Source organism: Amphibalanus amphitrite, unplaced genomic scaffold (genome assembly GCF_019059575.1).
Source record: "Amphibalanus amphitrite isolate SeventyFive unplaced genomic scaffold, NRLGWU_Aamphi_draft 000639F_arrow, whole genome shotgun sequence".
Classification (NCBI taxonomy): Eukaryota; Metazoa; Arthropoda; class Thecostraca; order Balanomorpha; family Balanidae; genus Amphibalanus; species Amphibalanus amphitrite.
In genome coordinates, this window is record NW_024882133.1 from 245,814 (window position 1) to 269,490 (window position 23,677).

At 49.7% G+C, this 23,677-nt stretch overlaps 1 protein-coding gene across 1 annotated transcript; it reads left to right on the forward strand.

Moving 5' to 3' along the window:
* Positions 1-7,186: 7,186 nt before the first annotated feature.
* On the forward strand, positions 7,187-23,675 carry LOC122363765 (synapsin-like). The gene is made up of 11 exons (XM_043333385.1): positions 7,187-7,336; positions 10,205-10,311; positions 12,696-13,055; positions 14,021-14,101; positions 15,451-15,600; positions 16,070-16,205; positions 16,574-16,678; positions 19,548-19,753; positions 20,210-20,474; positions 21,127-21,331; positions 21,723-23,675. The coding sequence occupies exons 1-11, from the start codon at positions 7,187-7,189 to the stop codon at positions 21,917-21,919; spliced, it is 1,962 nt and encodes a 653-aa protein (XP_043189320.1). The 3' UTR covers positions 21,920-23,675.
* The last annotated feature ends 2 nt before the right edge of the window (positions 23,676-23,677 follow it).

Sequence of the window (23,677 nt, forward strand, 5' to 3'; positions counted from 1 at the left end):
CCTCAAATACGTTTAACTCTGCACGTCTAATTTTAAAATGCGCAAGCTTAGGGGAGAGCGGGGCAATGGCGGACGGTGGGTAATGCCGGCCACCCATCTCTAGTGTGTACTTTGTCCATCACTAATCAGCTGATGTTGTTTACATTTCAGTTGAGCGCCATTCTAGCACGTGGTGCAAGTTTGTCACGGTAGCTCCATTACTTTCATTTTTATAGCGTTAAATGTGTTTTTCGTATCTGATTTTTAATTTTTGTTGCATCTATTTGCTGACTGTGAAATGTGTTAACGCATTTTCAGAAGTGCTGCTTTGCAATGACCTTCAATTAAGCCTTTCTTAGGCGACTGCTGGATGTGAGGCGTTTGCGACGCAATGCCTTTGACTGCTGCCTGCTTTCTTAAAATAAAGCTGACCTCGGGGTAATACCGGACACGGGTCCGGAATGACTCCACGCGGTTTTGTTTGCGACTTCTGTCGTTAAAGCTCAACGTTAAGGGTTGCTGTGTTTACGGCTGTGTTAGTTTGCTTGCTGTTTACGGTTGTGTTAGTTTGCTGCTCTGTTGGCGCCGCGCTGTTGTGTTGCAGCGAGTGCAATGTTGTGTTGCAGTGCAGTGCACTGTTAACTGCTGAATACAGTTGTCGTTTCTTAATTCTCACTTAAATTTCCATCAAAAGAACGGTTTAAGGATGAATACCAGTGACGATATTTCGACTTTTTGTGCTTTTGCACTTAGTGGCCGGCATTACCCCTCGCTTTTTTGCACCTCCATTTTTCACCACATTTTCGCGTAGGCTCTGAATCTGTCATCAGTGATCTGAGGTACTAAAACTGGGTGTTATCTGAAAGCCTATTCCTTTGGCTATAACCACAGTCAAAATCACCACAAAATAGCTTCAAATAGCTAAGCTATTGAGCAAAATGCTTATGGTGTCGCCATTGCCCCACTCTCCCCTACTATACATACATGTAGTGTTATATCATATCTCAGAAAAAAAGAAGTTTCAAGCTGCTTGCTTTGTTTCTTATTTCCATAATGAGCGGCTGTGGTATTACGCTGGATGTGTAGCTAAAATAAACACTGAGATATCATCCAGTGGGGACATATTCTCCGGCACAGGACATTAACAACATTAGTAACAAGGCTCGTCGGCGCCACGCCTGACAGAAACAACAAAAACACCACGATATGGGCTCAGGGAAAGGCCGGAGATAGCCGGTACAATAGTGAACTGATCGTGGTCCCCAGAGAGCCATAAGCAGCGAGAGTGGCTTGCACGCCGATTTACAGGGAATGGCGGTGCCAGGATAGAGTGAAAAATTATCGATATATGTGCCTTCAGCAAGAGAGGTTTCTAGTTTTGAAAATCGGAAGCAGACAAGTGGTCGTTTCCAGATGCTTAGGTAGAGAACTTTTCTTACACAGATGCGCCTTTGCTCTTTACATTTCGTCACATATTCTCTCTCTCGCTCTCTCTCTTTCCTTCTCTCTCTCTCTCTCTCTCTCTCTCTCTCTCTCTCTCTCTCTCTCTCTCTCTCTCTCTCTCTCTCTCTCTCTCTCTCTCTCTCTCTCTCTCTCTCTCTCTCTCTCTCTCTCTCTCTCTCTCTCACTTTCTTTTTTCTCTCCCTGTCATCTCCACGCTTTTATTAAATTAAATACATATACAATGGTTTATGCAATATCGCTCATTTTATGCATACCTTTAGTTTTTTTACATGTTTTTTTTTTGTCAAAGTGCTTTGAGCGTAAATGTGATAATAGTATACAGTATACACGCGATATCAACTACATTTCCCTGTGCCGGCTCTATTTCTACTCTTTTATCGGTGGTTAGTGTACCACCATCCCGGAGACTGGTCACGGACCGCAGCGAAGAGGCGGCATCGATAGCTCTGTCCGCGCGCGCGCTCTGACATTGATTCCTAATGTACTGGCGTGAACACGTTGTGCGATGATATTGCCACAATTGGTGCTGGCGATACCTCTGATGTATTGGGATCCATTACCCGCACGACGCCTATAATGCTTCTACAGACACGTGCACAATTGGGCCGGGTCGCTTAGACGTGCGTGCTGGTGTAAAAATGAGTGGTAGTAACACATGCTATTGCCGATGAAAAATGTCTCGGTGTAAAATAATCACGAATAAGGACTGACAGAAGGGAGTGAAGGAGGGTAGTTGGTAGGGTTTGAGGCTTGAGCTTTGTGTTCCACGCTCAAATTGTTTCACTCCTTTTTGGTAGAACATTGCTAAAAATAAAACTTTGAATCTCACAATTCAGACAACGCCAGCGCGAGTTTTCATTCAGTCCAAAGCAGTGGGCTTTGTCATACACTACGCTCTGATTCGAGTTAAATCTCACATATGTAGTTACCTACTTGCCTGGTCCATTCTGGATTATTTCATTTTATTACTCCCTCTTTTATTTTCATTTCGCCTGTCTTTATTAGCAGCCGTTTTCGTGAAGTGTTTTTTTTTTTTGCGGGATGAAGTGCCTTACTTCAGCGAAAATATAATTTCATTTATAACCCCTACCGGTTCCTAGGTATAGTTGCCCCAGCCAAGCTCAGCCCAAAGATCCCAGCCGAACCCAGACCAACCCATACCAGTCAAGTCGCAACTCGCAACCCATCCCCAGGCCCAGCCCAGTCAAGTCCAGCTAAGCCCATCCAAGCCCAAGCCAAGGCCAGCGACGACTAGCCAAGGCTAGACAAGACTAGCGAAAAGCAGCCAGGCCAGCCAGGCCCAGTCAAGTTCAGTTCAGCCCAGCCAAGCCCAGTCAGGACCAGTCAAGTCCATCCAAGCCTATGTACTATAGTTCAGTCGAGCCTAGTCTAGCCAATTCCAACAAAGCCCAGCCAAGTCCAGGCCATTTCAGCCAAGCCCAGCCAAACCAAGCCAAGCCAGGCCAGGTCCAGCCCAGTCCAGCCAAATCCAGTCAGGCTCAGCAAAGCCCAGCTAAGCCTAGCCAAGCCTAGCCAAGCCCATTCAAGCTCAGCCAAGATCAACCAAGCTCAATCCAGTTCAGCTAAACCCAGCCATGCCCAGACCCAGTCAAGCCCAGCCAAGCCCAGCCATGCCCAGTCAAGCCCAGCCAAGCCCAGCCAAGCCCAGCCGAGCCCAGCCAAGCCCAGCCGAGCCCAGCCAAGCCCAGCCAAGCCCAGCCAAGCCCAGCCAAGCCCAGCCAAGCCCAGCCAAGCCCAGCCAAGACTGGGCTAGGCTATCCAAACCTACCAAGACCAGCCAAACCGGGCCAAGCCCCATCCAAGCCCATCCAAGCCCAGCCAAGCCCAGTGGCGCCCCGCCCACCGTGGCTGGCGCTCAATTGATTGGCTGCGGGGGAGGCGGTGCCGTCGATCGACCGCGCGCCGTCTGGTGGGCCGGCCGCTAGATGTCGACGCGCCGCGCCGCGCGCCGGCCGGCACCCTATTGATCCCCGCGCCGTGGCCGCCGCCGGCCGTGCACCGTCTCCCGGTGAGTACCGGCGTGCTGGACGTGCTCCCGCCGTACCGGACGGCACGACCAGTTGCTGGGCCAGGGGAGCAGTTTGACACCTGGGGTAGGCGAGATGTGATGCCAGGGGAGGGCGGGTGACTGAATGTGTGGGAAAATGACGACTTATGTACTGAGGGGCGGGGCTGGAAAGGAGTTGCTTGGTTCCGTATAGTTGTCGATACTTTTATGAAGAAAGGATACGTTCAATTGTTTAAGGGGACAAATTCAATACATTTTGGTGGAAACTGATTTTGGCTGTTGTAAGGCACAAATGTCGATTCATTACCATTTAAATAGGCTTTGAGGGGCGGCTTGGCTACCGCTCTTTCATCTTTCATTCGGAATCGGCCCAGTAGTTACCGTCTCGATCTCGAGAACGGCTAGGCCGATTACGCTCAAATTTGGCACATCGCTAGAGACCGGTTGGTAGGGTGCAGTCCATAAGTTAGTTAGAGGTACCCCCTCACAATTTTGCACGTGCAAGGCCCACCCTCTCGCTCGCTCCGTTGGTCGCCCCAAAAGGCGTTTTACTGGTCTTAGAAAGGCTGATGAAACACGTTTGTTTCAAATTCTGTTTTAACTTTACATGCTCATCTTTGCAAGCGTTTTCTGCATAGTGAAGTCAGTTTTATAAATTTGGTTTATTTTGATAAATGGGTGCATGAATCTGTCTCTCTGTATTCAAGTGTGCGTATCACTGCTGTGGTGTTGTTTGTAGAAATGTTCTACATATGTGCCGTCAAAGAGTGCGTCATTGGCTGGCTGTCGTAGCAGATCACAGGGGTGCAGTGAAGCCCTCCATCGAGACTCGATTTTGAATATCATGCCAATAGAATGCATGGAAAAAACCGAGCCCTCAACCATCAATTCATTCATTCTGTATCATTCAATGCACTTTTATCTTTGCTCACATCACTGTTTTGAAAAGAAATGTTGCCCTGTGCATGAATTCCAGTCTAAAGAATGATGTGAAATCTGGTAAAAAACACTAACTCGTAGTTGATTCGAGAAAAGCATCTGGGCGCGAAATCAATGTTTTAAAAACATCGTGTCCCGTCTAAAGCGGGAAGACGATTCAGCGACCCAGTTAATGCTTCGCAGCCAATATTTCATGCAACTATAATTGTAAAGTCAAGCATTCATGTGTTATATTATGTCACGCACTTAGGAGTCTGGAGTGTTGTTGGCTTCTTTACATTTAGGAGTCTGCCGCAACATCGAGAAGAAAACATTAGGCATGGGAGCACTGGAGTGACTACTAACGTCCAACGATCTCTTTAGTGATAAGACTTGATTAGTCAAACTGTATTTCATACCTTCATCACGATAAATTATCAATAAAAATCATGAATCGGTGCAGTCCGCGCAGGCCACCACCACAACATTTTTCCTTAATCGTCGCCCTCTGCACCCGGAGGTGGGTGGGGACAGCACGCTGACCGATCGATGGCCGTAATCGGCGCCTCCCACCCAATCGCGCTCGTCTCCTGACTCGGCCAATTCCCCCAGCCCGCTGGGACACGGTAGGTATTCGGCCCGAGAAGGTCCCATGACTGGGGGAAAGATCTCGTGCTATGACGGTGGTGTATGGTGAGGATGTACAGTCTGTCTTAAAAGTACCGCGCAAAGTAACGGTGGATCCATCAAGCCTGACCGAGGAAGGGCCTGCTAAATTTGAATCACCGAAGCAATTGACATTCTCGACCACTCCCCAGGTCAATTGGTTCGGTGACTTTCAAATTATAGCAGGCTCTTCTTCGGTCAGGCTTGATGGATCCACCGTCACTTTGCGCGGTACTTTTAAGACAGACTGTACAGTCAGTCGAGGGACTGATCTGCATTTCTAAAAAAGATTAAACAATATTCACTTACACTATACACATTACTGTTTCGAATGTTTACGGCTTAGAATCGATACCAAGACATGGAACTAAGCAGTCAATACCTACGTCTTAGCTGTTGCGTTAGCAAATACAAATGTTCGATGTTCACCTCTGCGTTATCACTGTGTGATGACATTGCATGGATAAATGCGATTGGTATTTTGTCCTGTGCAATGTGCAATTATATTATTATTTAAGAAAGGATATGATCAATTCCTAGCATTCAATGTTTTTTTTCTGGCAAGAAGGACGAACCGAAACTTATTGCTGGTTTTCAGTCTTCTGTCTTTTATTCTGCAAAGTCTCTATTCTGACGTTAATGTCTGACCATTGAATTTTAGTAACCTCTCTCGTCGAAAAGAAAAACCGTCATATAATCATTCATGAAGGGAATGAAAGGGGATTTGTTAATCTCTTCCATGGAGCTAAAACCCCACACGGCTGCTGAAATAACAGTTTTCACTTGCTCGACTCCGCCAGGCGCCAGCGTCTGAAACAGCTTATCTTTAAAGGGAGCGGGCTATACTAACTATGTAGTCACCAGTCATATTCAGTCCGGTTCCATGCCTATCAGATTGTAAGATAGTGTCAGTAAAACGTTCAGATAGCCATCTTGAGGCCCAGTCATCCCATGTTTTCGGCTAAAAGCTCATCGACTGCAGCCACCCGACTCCGTGACCCTTCAGCTAGCTACTCAGAGATAGCCATTACCTCATTCTGTATCTGCAAGTGACCTTCCTCCATCCAACCGCGCTCACAGCCAGCCGCCACCCATATCTAAAACATGCCTCCAACCAGCCTCACTGGGTCAGTGTCCGCTCGTCTCTGCTCTGGTCTCTGACGAGTCGACCCAACACCGTCCAGTGGAGCCCCAGCGAGCCATTACAGCTATCCTGGCCGCGCCTGTGGGGGGCCACAGCTCGTTGGAGCGGCGGCCGGCGGCACGGCAGCAGCGTCCGTGTCACTCCGCTGCCCGGATAGGCGGAGAGAGGACCCAGATGCAACCGCAGGGCGACAAAATGGCCGGACCGAGAGCCACAAAAGCTCTGACCTTTACCGGAACTGCGGCAACTTTTTCCCAATATGAATATTGGGCCGCGTCAAACGAGTTATGGCTGGCGATAACTCCACGGAACTCAGCCGCTGTCGATGCTAAGTTGTAAAAATTCAAATACTTAAGTTACTAAATCTGTCGAAATCAGGCTCTGACAGTGAGAACTGGTCAGAGGTGTGGTTTGACGAGTTTTGTTGTTTCTAGTGAGGCAATTCCCGCTGGTTTGCGCCAAGTTTGCCCCCGTGGGAGTAAGGAGCTCTCACCAGAAGCCGTCTGTGTCGGCGATGTCGGTCGAGGCGACAGCTGAGTGCCCAGAAACCTAATCAGAACGGCGCAGACAGCCGGCCGTCCGCTTCGCCGCCTCTGCCGTCAATATCGCAGCTGATTTGACGGATTTCAGCCCAGTTCTGAGCAGGGCTGGCGGTGCTGACGGCGCTGCGGATCAGGATGGATCTGGTGGTGTCCTGCCGCCGCGAAAACAATTCACACGTGCAGCCTAATCACATCGTACTTGGCATTTACCCTTGTGCAGATTTGATCACCCCTGTTGAATAAATCGAGAACAGGAATAAGCTTTAAGACATGCAATTCTGGAATATGAAACAATTTAAAAATGAATAAAACGAACAAGTTATTTAAATGTTCTTTGTGTAATCCATATGCTCATTCTTGCTTTGCGCATCTCATTTTGCACCTCAATTATTCAGTTTTCTTCGTATGGGGCATTTTTAGTTAAAATATATTTCGATATTCCGTATGCACGCCATCTCAAGGATTCAGTTCTTCAGCCACCGCAAACGAGAGTCGGTCATTGCCTCAGAGGGGCGCCGAGGCATGCTGCACATTGTCTCTGGCCGCTCCCTGGCCAGCGTCGCTAACGATACGGCCGCCGCGAGCGGTCCGTCGGTAATTGACGGCTCCGGGATCCGTCGCCGGCTCATTTCGGAGCTATTTCCAGACGGCGTAACGCGAGAGACGTACAAGAACCTCAGACAGGCGGCCGGTTTATCGGTGTCTCGGCGGCAGCTCAATATGAAAAGAGCATGGCCAGGTATTGATCTGGGCGTGTGGCTTGGTGGCTGACAGAAGGAAGCTGAAGCAAGTAAATGGATCTGTTTGCGTCAGAGCTGGGTGAATGTATGGGTAATGCCGCTGTCTCATTAATGCTGGGTCTTGTGTGAGATTGAATGCAAATACTCCGCATTACTCACGTATTACTCGTATATTTCACTTCTCGCGTCACGCATGGATTTCTACTTCTGCTAGGTCATGCGGCTGCGTGCTATGCAATGACAGCTACTAAGAGCATGTGGGAAAAATGAAAGAGAAAAGGAAGATACGTCTCGATGGAAGTGTCATAACATCCCATATTTATGGCTGGTTTACCAAGAGTTGTGCTTACTCCTTCATTACGCTCGTAATCAGTGAAGATGCATAACGCTATAGCTAACATTCAGTGTCCATACATCCGACTTATATCCGTCTTATCTCATCCGTCTCATGGAAAGCCTTCGCAATGCTCGAAACCGATCCGTATTGTGGTGGCAAGATGGCATATTTGAAACGTTCGCCCTTTTGCTGTACGGTCCGAAACTTTATAGGTACCCGTTCGGAGGAGTCATGCTTTTGGCGACAAATGCTCGTCTCTGTCACCATTTCTCATCCCTCCACGAATTCCAACAGCTCAGCAAGTTATTTCCAGTTTATCGACAAGTCCCTTGACGATATGAAAGGGAACGGTGCACATGATATAAATGCATTCACGCTGTCATTCATCAACAAAGCCCTGTCTTTATCGGGCGTTGTCTCATGCACAACCACAAGTACAACTCGCTTGACATTTTGACAGCGGTTACTGGATGCTACGGCGGTGCCTCAGTGTTTGTCGCCCCCACTTGTGGTGCTAATGTATTCAGCTGCTGCGGCGACGGCGCCATCACTGTCACCCCTCCCCTCCCTCCCCGAACTCCCCCGACACCAGCCCGCCCCCAACCCGCCCGGTCAGGGTCTGCGCCGGTCGGCTGGGTACCGATTTATGTTCAAAGTCCGCTCCCATCGACTATAGAACCGACCAAGCTGCTGCAGCTTCCTCACATGGCAGGCCGCGTCATTTCCTGGTTGTAGTCTGCGCAGAGAGAAGTCGGCTCATGGCCACGCCCCTCACGGTGGACCGCTTCTCCTTGCGGTGGATTGCTCCCATCGGCTCTCAAGGTCAAGGTGGACCGCTGTAACTATCTTACATGGGGCGACCATATACGACGCTCAGTTAGCTACTACAGGGGTTATTTATAGCTAGATTAGAAGAGCTAATTTGCTTTATTACCGTGCCATTTGAACGTGTGACATTCTCAATCATTTTACGTCAAATGACTCGTCATCGAGCTAACTAATTGGGCGACAGTGGTAATTTACGAATATTTCACTTGCGGATATAGATGCATACCTACGTTTGTTACGAGCTTGATGGTGGCATGTGTGCACCTATGGATTTGCCTGAATGATTTATGAGCTGCGTGGGCATTAGTTACATCTTGAGTGGTTTGTAAGTTGCTACGTTTCCATACCATTACAAAATGTAATTTGATTTTGTTCCAAGGTCCTTGCTACACAAACGCCATACGTACAGACTTCGCTCCGCTGAAAACTTTTGACGAACCTACTTCGTCAAATCATATGACTAAGCTGAAAACCTAAACGAAATGTAAAGCTCTTGTGGTGCTGAACTCATCCAAAAGAACAGAAATGTCAGCGTCCGTGCTGAAAGCGGATCACGTAGCTGCCTCAAAGCCAACCACCGAAACTGGTGTAGAGCACTCCAGTTCTAAGCCGTAACCCGGTGTACCGAGCTTCACTCGCGTGTTCGCGTTAACTCGATGAGATGAAGCTCTCCAGCGTGAAGCAGCCGCTGGGGGCGGTGTGACACGCCTAACTGTCGTCACCAGCGCAGCTCTGGACTGTCCGGAAAGGTCACCAACCGACGACTAGGCTGGCAGAGACTGACGGCCTGTTTGAACTTCCAAATTGGATGACTGATTGGCGATGTCAGCCTGATTAGGTTTGGTTATCAACAGCCCTATTCACGAGAGTTTCCAGAGTGTGCTGTCGATGGATTTCATTTTTGTTAACTCAACCGAGTTTATTTCATCATCAAAATTTGAGCGACCAACGCTTTGAGGAGAAAAGTTAGCCTTGTTTGGTGTGCAGTTTAAATATAAATTACATCGCACTATAAACTACCTTTCCTGCCAGCGTGATGCAACGGATTAGGTTCTCTCTCAACAAAGTTTACAAAAGATCCTGTTAGATTTTATCGCATGGGTGGCGCAGTCCAGACAAAATCCAATTAAGTGAGCCCACGGTGGAACCCCGGCCGTCTCCTGGGCTGCATAGAAAGCAGATGTCTCAAGGCAGAGGTCTCCACCGGAGACAGATTGCTGCAGGTGACCTCCGCCCTGTGCAGGTCGGGTCGGCGCTGTCGGCCCGGGACGAATCGCTCATATTCCGGCGCGCAGTCCATTCAGGCGGTGCTCAGCCGCAGTCGGCGCTCCGTCTGCCCCCATTGACAGATAACCAGAGGCGTCAATGTGTTTGATGGCCTAGTGACGTCATGCCGAGGCAGGGCCAGCAATAGGCGGTGATTACTTGACGGTGCAGCGAAAGAACGTGAAGTTTCTTATAAACTGTGTATGGAGCAGAAATGCAACGGTAAACGTTTTGTGTCGGAAGACTTTCTTAGCTAACATATTCTTCTGTATTTTCAGATAACTGCCGTAGTTACGGCACTCTTTTCTACATCACAGGTCTCCAAAAGAAGTCAAAATTGCTTCCTTTCTGAGCTTCAAGCAGTCCTTTACTGCTAATGTCTCCAATCTCAAAAGGAGGTAAGACGGCTGGCCAATGACGAGGCAGGAAGGTGTTATAATCAGGTATTTAGGTGCCCTTTGGTTTTTCATTCATTTTTACGCTACATGTGTCATTCCCGTGCTCACTTGGAGGACCATAATGCATGTGCTTTGTCTGTGGCAATCAGGGTCAAGGTATGGCTGCCAAGCCACCTCGTGCCTCCGAGTCATTTCAGTGAGTAAGCGGATTATGTGCACTTTGTTGATGGTTCATGAGGAATACTGCTTCCTTCCACGTGACGGCTGGTGTAAGATCAACATTCAACAAGTGTAACACTTACAGGGCGGCTGTGTCGTGATATGCCCGCCCATAGCTATACGCTGTGTCATGCACATATTTACCTATACAAGCTAAAAAAAAGACAAAGAAGCATAATTTACATATATGACTCACGACATATTTAGATTTCTCGTTTGCCCTTTAATTATCCTTTTTCGTTCACTTTCGTTTACAAATGCAATGCAAGCTTGACTGTTTTATAAAGTGTACATTATATCATTATATTGTACATTGTATTTTATATCAGCGATGTTATTTTCATAAAATCCGAGTAGGATAGTGCCAAGCTAAAGATCAGCTTAATTTTTTATTCAGTTTATTGAAAGGTGATCTATGAGGCATACGTTTGTCAAGAACTTAGCAATAGGACGCCGTTAAGTGACAAAGTCAGGTGGATCGACTCTAAATACTACAGGCTCGTTTCCCCGATTCACTCTGAACCGGTCCCAACTTCTCGAGTCCCATACATCATGCATGCAGCCTGCTAATTTCGCCCTAAATCCGTTTCAAGTTGAGGAGCGGCGCCTAACTTGGCGTGTGCGCCGAAACGGTCGAACCGAACGTCCGTGAGCGCCGCGTCCGCCCGAGACGGAATCGGGCTGCCCCTCCCATGTAGTTCCCGACCAACATCGATTCAACGGCGGGCAGCGGCGGCGGTGGCGGCGGCGCGGCGCGGCGCGGCAGCGGGCGCGTCCCCTGATGTCGGCCATAACCGCAGCGTGGCGCGGGGTCCAGTTCAGAGCCAGCCCCGGCCCCCAATTGTCTGAGTGGTGCCCGATGGCCCGACCATCGGACACAACGACAGTCTGCGCCGTCGCCGGGCCGGCGGCGATTCGACGGTCGGTAGTCTCCCGGAAGCTCTCTGCGGAGCCGGGCCGTCCGGCGCCGGTCGTCATACGTTTACGGAGAATCACGTCCAGTTAGGTCATCCCGCGGGGGCTGGGTCGGTTCAGAGGAGACCGCCGGCCATCAGGTGGGATAGGGTCGGCGCCTGCCGTCGCCCCGGCACATCGATCTGTCTCTGCCCGCGCCGGGTGTCTGGCCCAGCGTGGATCACGTGGCGGTAGTATATGGAGTCGGGGGAGCAGCGGGCGTGGTCGCACAGCGAGGTTTGAGTCACACCGCAGCTGACAGGGAGCTGACAGAAGGCCCGCTTCTCACCAGCTCGCTAATGTAGGCCACCACGCCAGTAAAACGCAGAGGACTTACAATGCGGAGGCGAAAACATGTCCGGGAGAGAGTGCCCAAGTGCTGTGTTATTAGCTATAGCTCATAATTGAAAGCGTTTTCCCCGATTTTTAAACGTAGCCAAAGAAGAGTTGCAGCATTGCTAAGATGCAGACAGGCTATGTTGCAGCATTTCATTGCAACGTATTGTGAACACACCGTCATATAACGAATAAACATGTTCGTAAACAATGAATGTACAATATACGTGGAAATTAATATTTCCAGCGTAGAGCATACTCTTCTTAAGGTTTTTTCTTCTAACTGGTAGGCTGTGCGTACCGTCAGAAATGTGCATCCGCAATTCCACAATATTCCAAGTAGACATCATTTATTCATTGTATGTCCGTGGGGTAGGTATGCATTTGAATTATAGGTAATGTGCTGCAGCCGTAGCCATATAAGCCATTATGCACACAGCTTATGAAATTTTAAACGTGTAGTTAAGCAGGGTCCCACATATTAATTGAGCTACTTAGCTAGAAATAATCGTCTATGCACACTCAACGCTTTCCGTTTAGTATCAAGCATCATGCACAAATGATATGCAATTAGCAGTTGACATTCCTTATGAGATCTTCAAACCACAGTTAGCATCGCAATGGGGATAATGTCAGCAAAAGTTGCGACATTTAGAGGATGAAATTACGCTCGTTGGGTGTAAGGAATCCCAACCACTTTCTGTTACAAAACTGGCTCAGTCTGGCGCCTCCAAATTGTTGGCTTTCGGGCGGCAACGGCAATCACGTGCCGCAACGCATGGCCTACGGAAGATGTTCAATAAATAACTGAACGGCGACGGACATTTTCCATTCGGGCCGCGGCAGCTACAGATGAGTTGTGCTGTGTTTCACAGATTCAGTTCCGGCGACTTGGCGTCGGAGTATGAGGATGGGGACGAGGTGCGGCAGCGTCAGGCGGACGTTGTAAACCAAACCCCGGCGCCTGCTGCGGTTGGCTCGGCCCCCGCCCAGCCGGCGGCTGGTGGTAGCGCACCGCCGGCCCCCCAGCAGCAGCAGCACCAGCAGCAACACCAACAACAACAACAGCAGCAGCAACAACAACAACAGCAGCAACAGCAGCAGCAGGAGAGCTCCGGGTTCAGCTTTGGCACGTTCCGTCCCGGCGGCCGGACTACCTCTGCACCCAGCAGTCCGAGCAAGACGCGGGAGTCGTTCCTACAGCGGGTGCAGAGCCTCACCTCAGGCGTCACCAGGTGAGAATGAGTCGTGAAGTGGTGTCAGGTGGTGAGAATGTGTCCCACTTAAATGGAGTCACTTCTCACCATGAAGGAATAAGCAATGGATTTCTCCATCTCGCTGCGCTTGCAAACACATGACTGGTGGATACGGGTCTACGTATTCCGTTCAGCTCCGACCTTTCCAAGCGAGCGCCCGGAAAAAAACGAGATGTGGGGCCTGGGATTGATTTTCGGTGGTTGTTTGAAAACAATTTTGCATTGTAATGGGTAGTACTTGTGGGCACCGGTATGATCGTGGTATTGTTCATATGCAAAGTCAAAAGAAATTTTCATATTTTTTGAAAGATTGCACAAGTTTTTCATGAATGCATTCACAAGCAAACACTATTGCTCAAGTGATTAGTTCAAGCGTCTGATTACGCGACATGAAATATCGCCAGTTCTAAATTAAATCAGTTGAGCTGCAGCGGTCTTCAAATATGTCATCCCAAACGATATTGGAATGTGACCTTTCCTCTCAACTTTAATTGAAGACGCTCAGTATGAGGGTCAAGCTGTTTCAGGCGACATTTCTTCCCGGGTCAACCCGGAAATGAACGTCTCATTTCAGTACGGCGCTGCAGCCAAGGCACCATTATAAGGCGGTAGGGCTTGAGTGATGAAGTTTAGGAAGATGACGATGATAATGATGATGATGATGATCATCATCATCAGCAGCATCATAACACTCATAACACTTACTACTTATTCTGGCACTGGAAATGTTCATTTTTTTCGGTCATGCTGAATCATAACCTTTACTATACTAACACCACCTTAGCTTAATGAGACACTAAAATGCCCTTGCGGTCCCCCTATTGCTGGTCCCAAGGCCGCTGGTCCACTCCACATGCCTTCCGGTGTCATAACGCCCCGACTTTCCGCTATTGTCTTCGTAAACCTCGCTGTTTTCCCGCTGAAGTGCTTCCTGTTTGTTCTAGGCCCGATGGACCTCTGCGGCAAACGTTCAACAAGGACCGGTGCTTTACGCTGTTGGTCATCGATGATCAAAACACCGACTGGTGAGTCTGGGCAATAGCTGAGTGCTGTTTTAATCAGGCTCGCAGATGTGTTGATAAAGGGTGAAGCGACATGCACAGAGACGAGTATTCGATTCATTTGGAGAATGATGGCGCTCTGTAGGCATGAACAGTTTTTACACAGCTTGTAGTAAAGTTGAAATTAATTGTTATGTGAGTTAACGCTTCACGCCCGGATTTAGGCATTCCGATATTCACCCGACTACAGAATGACAAAAGCTGTTGCATCAGGTGTATCCACACCTCTTTCCGTTGTCTGTACTCGATCCCTCAACCCCGTCGAACAAAACTCTTCCGCGTGACACGTCCATTCGATCCACATTCCATAGCCCCTTACAACATGGCGGTGAATCAGCGAAACTTCCCTCCCGGCCTCCCTGATACACGCGGTCAGCGTTGTCGCTCCATAGACCTCTGGACAATGAGTCAGCTCACACAACCCCCGGGACTGCACCTGTCCGATACTGGCTCAGTGGACGGTCGAGCGGACGTAATCGATGGGTGGTATTAGATTGTGATGGTGCAGCTAAGAATAGTCGCGTGAGGGGCGCTCTGTCTTTTAGAGACACCTCACTGGGGCTGGCTATGTGCTGGTTGTGATGTAGGGAGGGCAGTGGAGTGTAGAATGTTGTTCGAATAGCCGTTTGTTGTTGCTGATGGAGCGATGTCATGAAGAGATGATAAACAGGTGTAGACCCATCGAATATGGAACCGAATTGGAAAACGAAAAAAAAAACGAAACATAACATAACGCTCTCAGATAAGACGTGTACGACAGCATTGAAGCGAGATGGGATAAAAATACGTTTCATTTTTTCTTCAAAAGTCCTTCATTTTCATCGTATTTACATATAATGTTAGGCGTCTTTTCCACTAGTGACAAACAGATCCCGGTATTCACCTTAGGTATTTAGGGGGCCTGCTTTCTCATTCAAAAGACGTATGGACCTTACTCTTGAACCTTGCTAAAATAGACAAGGTGAACAGATGCAGCACCACATGGGCATTCATGTTACCACATGCTTGGCATCTAAAGTAAGCATTAAATATGCTAGACAAAATTCTCTTGGCTACCAGGGCAGTCCAGACTGGAGGCCAAGTGGGCATTGGGCACATGTAAAAGTCGCCTCAGCTGCAGCCTGCAAAATAGCACGCCCAGTTAAAATGACTATCAGGAGCAAAAGAATATTCATTACTGATAGGTGTCGCAAAATGATCTGCGACCAACTGGAGTTATAAGCGTTTTTGTGCGTTTGGTGTGTTTGTGGGTACGTTGTGCGCTGACTTATCTCCTGTGCACAATAATTACATGTTTTACTCATTACCGTCAGGTCAAAGTACTTCAAAGGCCGTCAGATCCACGGCGACTATGACATCCGGGTGGAGCAGGCGGAGTTCCGTGAGATCTCTGTCAGCGGCAGTGCAGAGAGCGGCACCCACGTGACCATGGTGGTGCACAGGGGCGGCACCAGGGTCGTCAGGTGAGGGGGCGCAGGGGCGGCACCAGGGTGGTCAGGTAAGGGAGGTCACAGAGGCGGCACCAGGGTCGTCAGGTGAGGGGGCGCAGGGGCGGCATCAGGGAGGTCAGGTGAGGGGGCGCAGGGGCGGCACCAGGGTCGTCAGGTGAGGGGGCGCAGGGGCGGCACCAGGGAGGTTAGGTGACGGGGCACTGGGGTGGTATTAGTTTTTATTTGTTAAATCGTGGGCTGTGTTACAAAACTCGTTGAATGTTGCATAGTTAACGTTCTGTCCTGTTAATAAAGATGTAGAACTCCGTATTTCACTTCTAAAAAAATAGATCAAATACACATAATTTTATCAACATCTGTAATAACTCACATGACACAGACTCAAACAATGAAAAGGATGAAAAGTTACGAGTTTGAAAACGGCAATGCCATCCAACTCTATGTCGACACCGTCGTGACTGACCTGTTGCGCCGCCCGCAGGTCATTCAAGCCGCACTTTGTGCTGGTGAGGCAGAATCTGCGAGACGCCTCCGAGGACCACAAAAACCTGCTGCTCGGGCTGAAATACGGAGACATTCCGTCCATCAACAGTCTGCAGGCCATCTATAACTTCCAGGTCAGTTAGTGCTACCACCGAGCAGTGGAAATTCGGAGAATACGTAGAGCAGGGAGTTGCAGGAAAATGAACAATGAAAGACATTTAAGTGTATTTTTTGGAAAGAATATTATTATTTGTGGTAGTTTTGGTATCGCTATATCATCCTTGTTTGTTCAACACTATTAGTGCAGTTCTAGTGCTCATGTGTGAGAAAAGTTGCGACGAGTTTTAACGTGTGTACACCTGCAACTGAAGTTTGTTGAGCGTTTAGCGTTCATGGTTCGCAGGTACATACACATTAACTTTCCGTGCCGGCTGTTCGACAGACTGACCCCGGAGACTTCGCAGAGTTTGCACATTAACTCATGGTGTCCGGATTGTTTCAGGACAAGCCGTGGGTGTTTGCGCACTTGCTACAGCTACAGAAGAGGCTCGGAAAAGACGCCTTCCCTCTGATCGACCAGTCGTACTTCCCCAACCACAAGGAAATGGTGAGTAGCAGACGGTGTGTGTATTTCACCAGTCATAGAAGTTTGATGTAAAACTATTGCTATGAATTTTATAGTTAGGTATATTTAAGTATTTTCTTTCAAGCCATTCATAAATGGTTATTGCGGCCGTAATTCATTAAATTGAAGCCTGAAACTGATAGACAGCACTGAGCAACGACCGCAGGTCTTCAACCAGGGAAGCTGTAAAAACTTCTTCATGTTGACTCATTTCCTTTTGACGGTCATTCCACTTGTCGGACTTTATAGCTTCAAACGAATGGTCAGTAACCGAAGCCAACCACATTGCACCCGTCACGATCAACTGAACATTATTCTGCGTGGAAGAAAGGGTGTGCGGTCAACGTCCACAATACATCAGGCCAGCAATAACACACGTGTAGCGTGATTTCAGCATTTATATTTCCGCGTCATTCTAAGCATAAAAGAAAAAGGAAAAAGGAATGCGTTCTCGGTTCTGTTTCTCTGGTAAACGTCAAAGACTCAAATTAATATGGTTTCTCCATTCCGTCCTACTGTCATGAGGTTTCTGATCAAACAGAAAACTTATATCAGGATTTGGGCCACAGACTCTGCGTCTGCCTTTGTGAGTCCAAACGTTTGAGTTTACTCCATGAGTAGCACAAACCCTTACTACTGACCACAATACTAGTCTCATCCACATTCCAACGTGCACAGTTTGCGAGTTGCGTCCGATTTCACCACCCACCTGCCTCCCTATACCACCCGCAGTGTATGTCCGCCGCCGCGCAGCGGTGCTGATTGTTTTTGGCCATTGTGTCTCAGCCGTCGCCAGCTGCTGGGCTCTGTTAGCCCTATCGACCGCGGTGTTACCGAAGACCGCTGAGTGCGGTCCCAGCCAGCGCAGCGAGTCTCCCGGGGAAGCGGCAAAGTAACTGGCTGGGGAGGGGAGACGGGGAAATGGAGGAAAAACAACACGGCCTTTAGGATCCCGGAAAGAAATCTCTTGTCGTGGAACTTGTAATGGGGAGTGTATTCAGATGCAAAATGATGGTGAAATATCATTGCGTGGTAAGACGGATTACATCAGCGGAATTCCAATAATCCTTCTCACATCCCGCCCACTGATATCAAATACTAGCATCGACAAATCTCATTTCACGGACTGCGAGGATTTATCCACCACGGCTGTGCAATTTCCGAGGGGCCGGTCGTAGGCCGGGAGGCAGAGTGTTGTCGGCTGCCGGGAGAGGAGGACGCTGCTCTAGCTGGATGAAATGGGCTTAGGTAGGCTTGGGCCACGGACTTCGCTATACCATATGCAGAGACCTTTGTTGGAGGACCAGATTAAATAAAGATTATTGGTGAAGTAATGAAGCTATTGAACAGTCGAGTCATTAACATATGGAACAACGAACGATTATATCTACATACATTTCAAGGATATCCGAGAAGATACTGAACCTAAACACGCCCGGAAGATCAATATCTGCGTCTTGTAATGGGTACGGCCGGCCTGGTAACAGTCGCACAGGTCGGCCACCAGTCACCGTGTGTCAGACGACGCTACGTCGAGCATGCTGCGCGGCCGTGCACTGCCGACAACCGCAGATGAATTGTCCAGGAGCAGGGAGCGAGACTGGCGTTTGAGCCGGGGGAGAGCTGGGGTCTGGGCTGGGACAGAGCTGGTGTGTCGAGGCTGCTCGGAGCTGGGACTGTCGCCCGCGGCTGGAGCAGGGAAGAAGAGAGGGAACCGCGTCGCCAGCGAGCCTCATCGCGGACTCTGGGTGATGCCTGTCGTTCAGCCATTCCGTCGCAGCGGCAGGAGATTTGCCCTGATGCTAGTTCCGGTGGCTTTATGAGGCTGGATCATCGAGACCGGCTTTGGTATAATGAGTTTCTTGGTAGTATCCCAAAAAGACGCGTTGTTTTGTCCGTTTTACGGAACCTGAATCCCGGGAATAAAAGGGGTCATTAAAATAACATAAATCGGTAGTCGTTATGCAGTAATCGCGTAAACGTTTTTGAGGAATATTAGTTGAAAACTCTGACACTCAGTACCAAACTCTTTTGCAATAATAAACCTATTTTGGCGGCAATATGAGCTGAACTTTATTTCAGACATACGCACAGTGGTATTTCATAGCCCTCGATTTTTTATTTGTTTGTTTGAAATAGCTAAAATACTCTAGGAACAAGTCATTCCAATATGCTATCCAGTGTCCGTTGCTGTGATACTGAGAGGGCGATAGAAGCGTAATGCATGTGTATCCTATGTGAATCCCATCTGAGCTCCGTTCAGCATTGATATTTGATTGATATGGGTAGAGAGGCTTAGGTCGGAACGCGGGGAGGCTCCCAACTTAGCCGGGAACGGGAGTTGGGGGGGGGGGAGGGGATTGAATAGACTTCGGATTCGGAAGGATGTCGCATTCTCCGAAACTTGATACATAATGATGGATCTATGTGCCTATAAGACCGACTGCTGTCGACCAGATATACCCAGGCCTACGAGCTCAGTGCCGTTCAAGAAGCGTCGTTGAAAGTTGATCAGTTTCTCGATGATTTTGTTTGCTCGCGAACGCTCGATTGCTTCGCCTTAGGTTCTCGGTATGCTTCCCAAATATCTAGAATCATTGACAACGCAATAGCGAATCACATAGGCCATCACAACATCCGCCTCGCTGCTTACGCGGTTTGAGTGGAACCCAATCAGCGGCAAATGGTTGGGAAAAAAGTTCGACATAAGGGTCGTTTAGATTTGAGTGATTAAGATTTGAATTAATTAAATCACCTTTAATCGGAGAGTAAACATGATTAGAATGTGTATACATTTGTACTGATCAACCACTGGCGTCTCATATAACCCAGTCTCTGTCCTAATTTTCAGATGTCTAACACCAAGTTCCCAGTGGTGTTCAAAGTGGGGCACGCGCACAACGGTGCTGGCAAGGTGCGCGTAGAGTCCCCCAACTCGTTCCAAGACATGGCCTCTGTTGTGGGCGTTGCAGGCGCCTATTGCACCACCGAGCCCTTCATCGACGCCAAATACGATCTGCACATCCAGAAAATCGGCACCAACTACAAGGCTTTCATGTGAGTTCCATGGCGATAAGGGATTCAACATGGGGTTCTGGAATGGATGTATGTAAGTTGAGCTGGAATATGAAAATCTATCGTCTCTACTGTCGATGGTCTTAGATACCTTAAGAATTATGTGATTCATGGGTTAATGTTAGAGAACGATGATGGGATGCATGAGATCTGGGCCAGATATGAGAACATTAGCGATCCATTACGTCTATGCCGCGCATCATTAGGTAGTCGATAACACGGAACGATTACTTATTGACTATTGAGCACCGTCGATGTATACCCTGCCGGCCGCCATATGTCTTCCAAAAATAATTGTACTTCCTATTACAAAACGCCCGCAGTGCGCAAGTCTATTATCATCGTTCAGCGACAGTCAGAGAAATAATTAGACAATCAGTCAGCTCTCAACAATCGTGTATGCGCTCGGAAACGCTTGATGTCTCGCTCCCTCCACAGGCGTAAGTCTATCAGCGGCAACTGGAAGACCAACGTGGGCTCGGCAATGCTGGAGCAGCTGCCGCTCACGGATCGCTACCGCAGCTGGGTGACGGCCGTCTCCCAGCTGTTCGGCGGCCTGGACATCTGCGCGCTGGAGGCTGTCGTCGGGAAGGACGGCAAGGAGCACATCATCGAGGTGAACGACTCGGCGCTGACCCTGATGGGCGATAGCCAGGAGGAGGACCGCCGCCATATTGCCGAACTCGTCTGCGCCAAAATGCAGGTGAGATGGGGGTGCTGAGAAGATCGCTAAAAGGGAGAAAAACGACGAAACACTGCCGTGTTCTACCTACCGCACGGTGAATCCGAAAGTATGCGCATGAGCCGTTGTTTTACCAGATACCGAGCGGTGTCTGGCAAAGTGGTAGGTGAATCTGCTCACGTAAGTTATACGCTATATGCGTAGAGATGAAATGCCGAAAAGAGTTCTGCGCTGCAGTATCCACCAGGTTTTATACGCTAGCGCGCTATCTGTTGAGCGATACGCGAGCTGCCCAAAGTGCCCGAGTCGTGCGGCACAGCATCATTCAGGCGCTATCGCTAGGGCCATCTAGCGTGTGATTTAGAAACTAACCACTGCCCTGCGGTACAGCATCGTTCAGGCGCCATACAGCAGAGCCATCTATCGAGAAACGCAGCAACATCTGAGCAATGCGGCACGCCGGCACAGCATGACGCAGGCGCAATGCACTACAGCCATCTAGGGAGCGAAACCCGAACTGCTGGCCCTGCAGCGCATCAACCAGACGTCGTACTCTTACGCATTACTTTTCATCCCTGTTTCACCTCTGAAAACAAGTTCATTCCAGCTTCTTGCCTTGGCCCTACTTCAATCTACCGATTAGCACTGACCACCACGCTGCCCTTTCTTCCAGCACTGCTGTAAGCCGGCAGGCAGCTCTGGGGCGGCAGCCGCTGGCACGGCGGGGGCGGGGGCGGCACCCGAGCCGGCGCACCCACCGCCGCCGCCGCCGGTACCTCCGCGGCCTGAGGAGCCGCCAGCGCCTCCCTCGGCGGCGCCCAATGGCTCCACTGTGGCCAACGAGTCACCGTCGCCGGGACGGCGGCGCGACTCGCAAGGTAGGTGACGACCAGCGACCCGAAGCGAACAGCATGGGGCACCAAATCACGAGAACGGCGTCGACTGCCGCGGGCATCTGCGGCACCTGGCTTCGTCTTCTTATCGGGGGACAAAAAAGGATGTGACTGGGCTTTGAGGTCGTGATATAGGTTTCCTCGTACCTAATGGTGATAGACGGAAGGGTTACTCTACAATACATATTTAGAGCTCAAAAGTGATGCTTGTTTAGTTACATCCGGGAGAAAACAGGTTGAAAAAACGGCAGATGCGTCAGTCTCGGAATTCCAGCACCCTTAAGCCCTTTTTGGTGTGAACAAGCACTTGCCGTTGCCACTCTGACCGTCTAAGTGTCTTTCCTCTGACCGTCCTGACCACCCTCGTGTTCGACAGCGTCCCAGAGCAGCAGCGTGAGCGGTGTGAGCAGCACCAGCGCGGGCCGCACCATTCAGACGGCGGCCAGCATCGATGCGGCGCGCACCAGCCTGTTCGGACGACAGGGCTCCGTCTCTCAGGGAGACAAGGACGACACCGAGGACACCATGACCAACCTGAGGAAGACGTTCGCGGGCATATTCGGCGACATGTAATTGATGCTGCCGGCGATCGAGCGCGGACGGACGGACGGGACGCACGGTGGCGGCACCTGGCGATTTCGGAAGCCTTGGGATTCATGCGGAAAGCGTTGTTGGTTTTGTAGAGGTTCGGTTGTGTCAGAGTTACGGGTGATAGCAGGGATATTTATTGCGGGCGTTGAATACATATACTCATTTTCCGATAGGCGAATTCATGTAGGCATGCTGAATGCTGATGCCTGGTGCATATCTTATTGTGCTGCTTTGGCGTGAATTCCAAGGCTTTCGAAATCTCACGTGTAGTCTGCCACCGAGCTGTGCCCGAAGGCGCCGATACCTCCCTGGGTTCTGCCTTATTTTTCTACCGCGGGTTTCCGGCCGATTCTCTTTGATTCCGTGGCTGGGCATGTCAGCGAAATGGCCCGTAACTGTTCCGGAACTGAGCGCGGCGCTAGCGAACCCGGCAGGTACTCACCGATCACGAATCTCAAACGCTGCCCCGACGCTTACACAGAGACACGCGGGAAATTAAGGCAAAAGCCTTGCAACTCAAGGGAGGCGTCAGGGGACGGTGTTTATAATGACCTGAAGCTGTTAAGAACGGACTCAACAGGTATAATGCTAACATTGTAAGAAAAAAAACATCTACCTTCGCCGTTCTACCGACGTAAGCTCGCAACAAAGTGGTGGTCTAAAAAGCTTAAGAACATGCTGCGCATGTGATTTCTCCCTGCGATCACCGCATGTGGTATTCAGTTATCTTTTCCTTCGCCAGCCCAAATCCGTGACCAACATTTGGAAGTGACGATTTTGATGCGGCCCGTCTGTTGAAAAGAATTCTGTCTTGAGCGACCCATGAGGTGCGATCTTCATATCCCAACTCCCGCCCGGTTCCACATATCGCGGCAGAAGAGGAGGGCTACGGGCATTGTTATTCATTGGGCAATAAGTCTAGTCAGCTTGTCGTTCCAGGTCAGCCTCGGAACGCAGTGATCCCAGATTGATTACTAGTTAAGTTTGTGCATAGTCATTGGGAAGAAACGCTTCTTGAACCGGACGACTCTGATCGAGAAACAGCCGAGATAGCTGGAGGATTACCGAATAATTCACGAAACTCGAGTGACGATACCGCTCAACGCTTCACAAATGAATCAAGATAAATTAACACCAAAAGTGTGCTCAGTAGCACGGTTTGTAAAACAAAAACCGACGAATCGGAAGGCGGAGAAAGTGTCGCCGGTGAGTATTCGGCGGGCCCACCTAGTCGGTATTCCACCGTGGTTTAGGGGTAGCATCTCGCCACGAACGTCAGTCTCGTGCTGGTTTCTGCGCGTGCGTTTGATCTCAGAGTGCCGGCGCGGCGCCGAACCGCCGTCGGCGCGCCGTTCCGTTGACGTGAGATAGCTTTCCAGTGCCGTGTGCGCGCGCTGCTTTGTACGTGTGTAGCTGCTAGGTCCGGCCGGCCCCGCCGTGGGCTCTGTGTCCGGTTCAATTACTCGCCCGTTGGTCGTGTTCTGTGTCTTTCCTTGCTGTGGTGCTCCAGCTGGCCTGGCATCGGTCTGTGTCATCACCGGTCCGTCGGCGGCGACACGACTGGCCACCGACCGTCTCCCTGTATGTCGTCTGTCAGCTCCTCTGCCCATCCCAGGGCCTCTCAGTGTCAGTCGCCCTCTCTCCTTTCTCCACCTTACTCTCCTTCCCTTCTCTCTTTCTCCCTCTTCTCTGTGCGTGTCACACCGGGCGCGGCCTGGAATATAGTACATGTGGTGGATG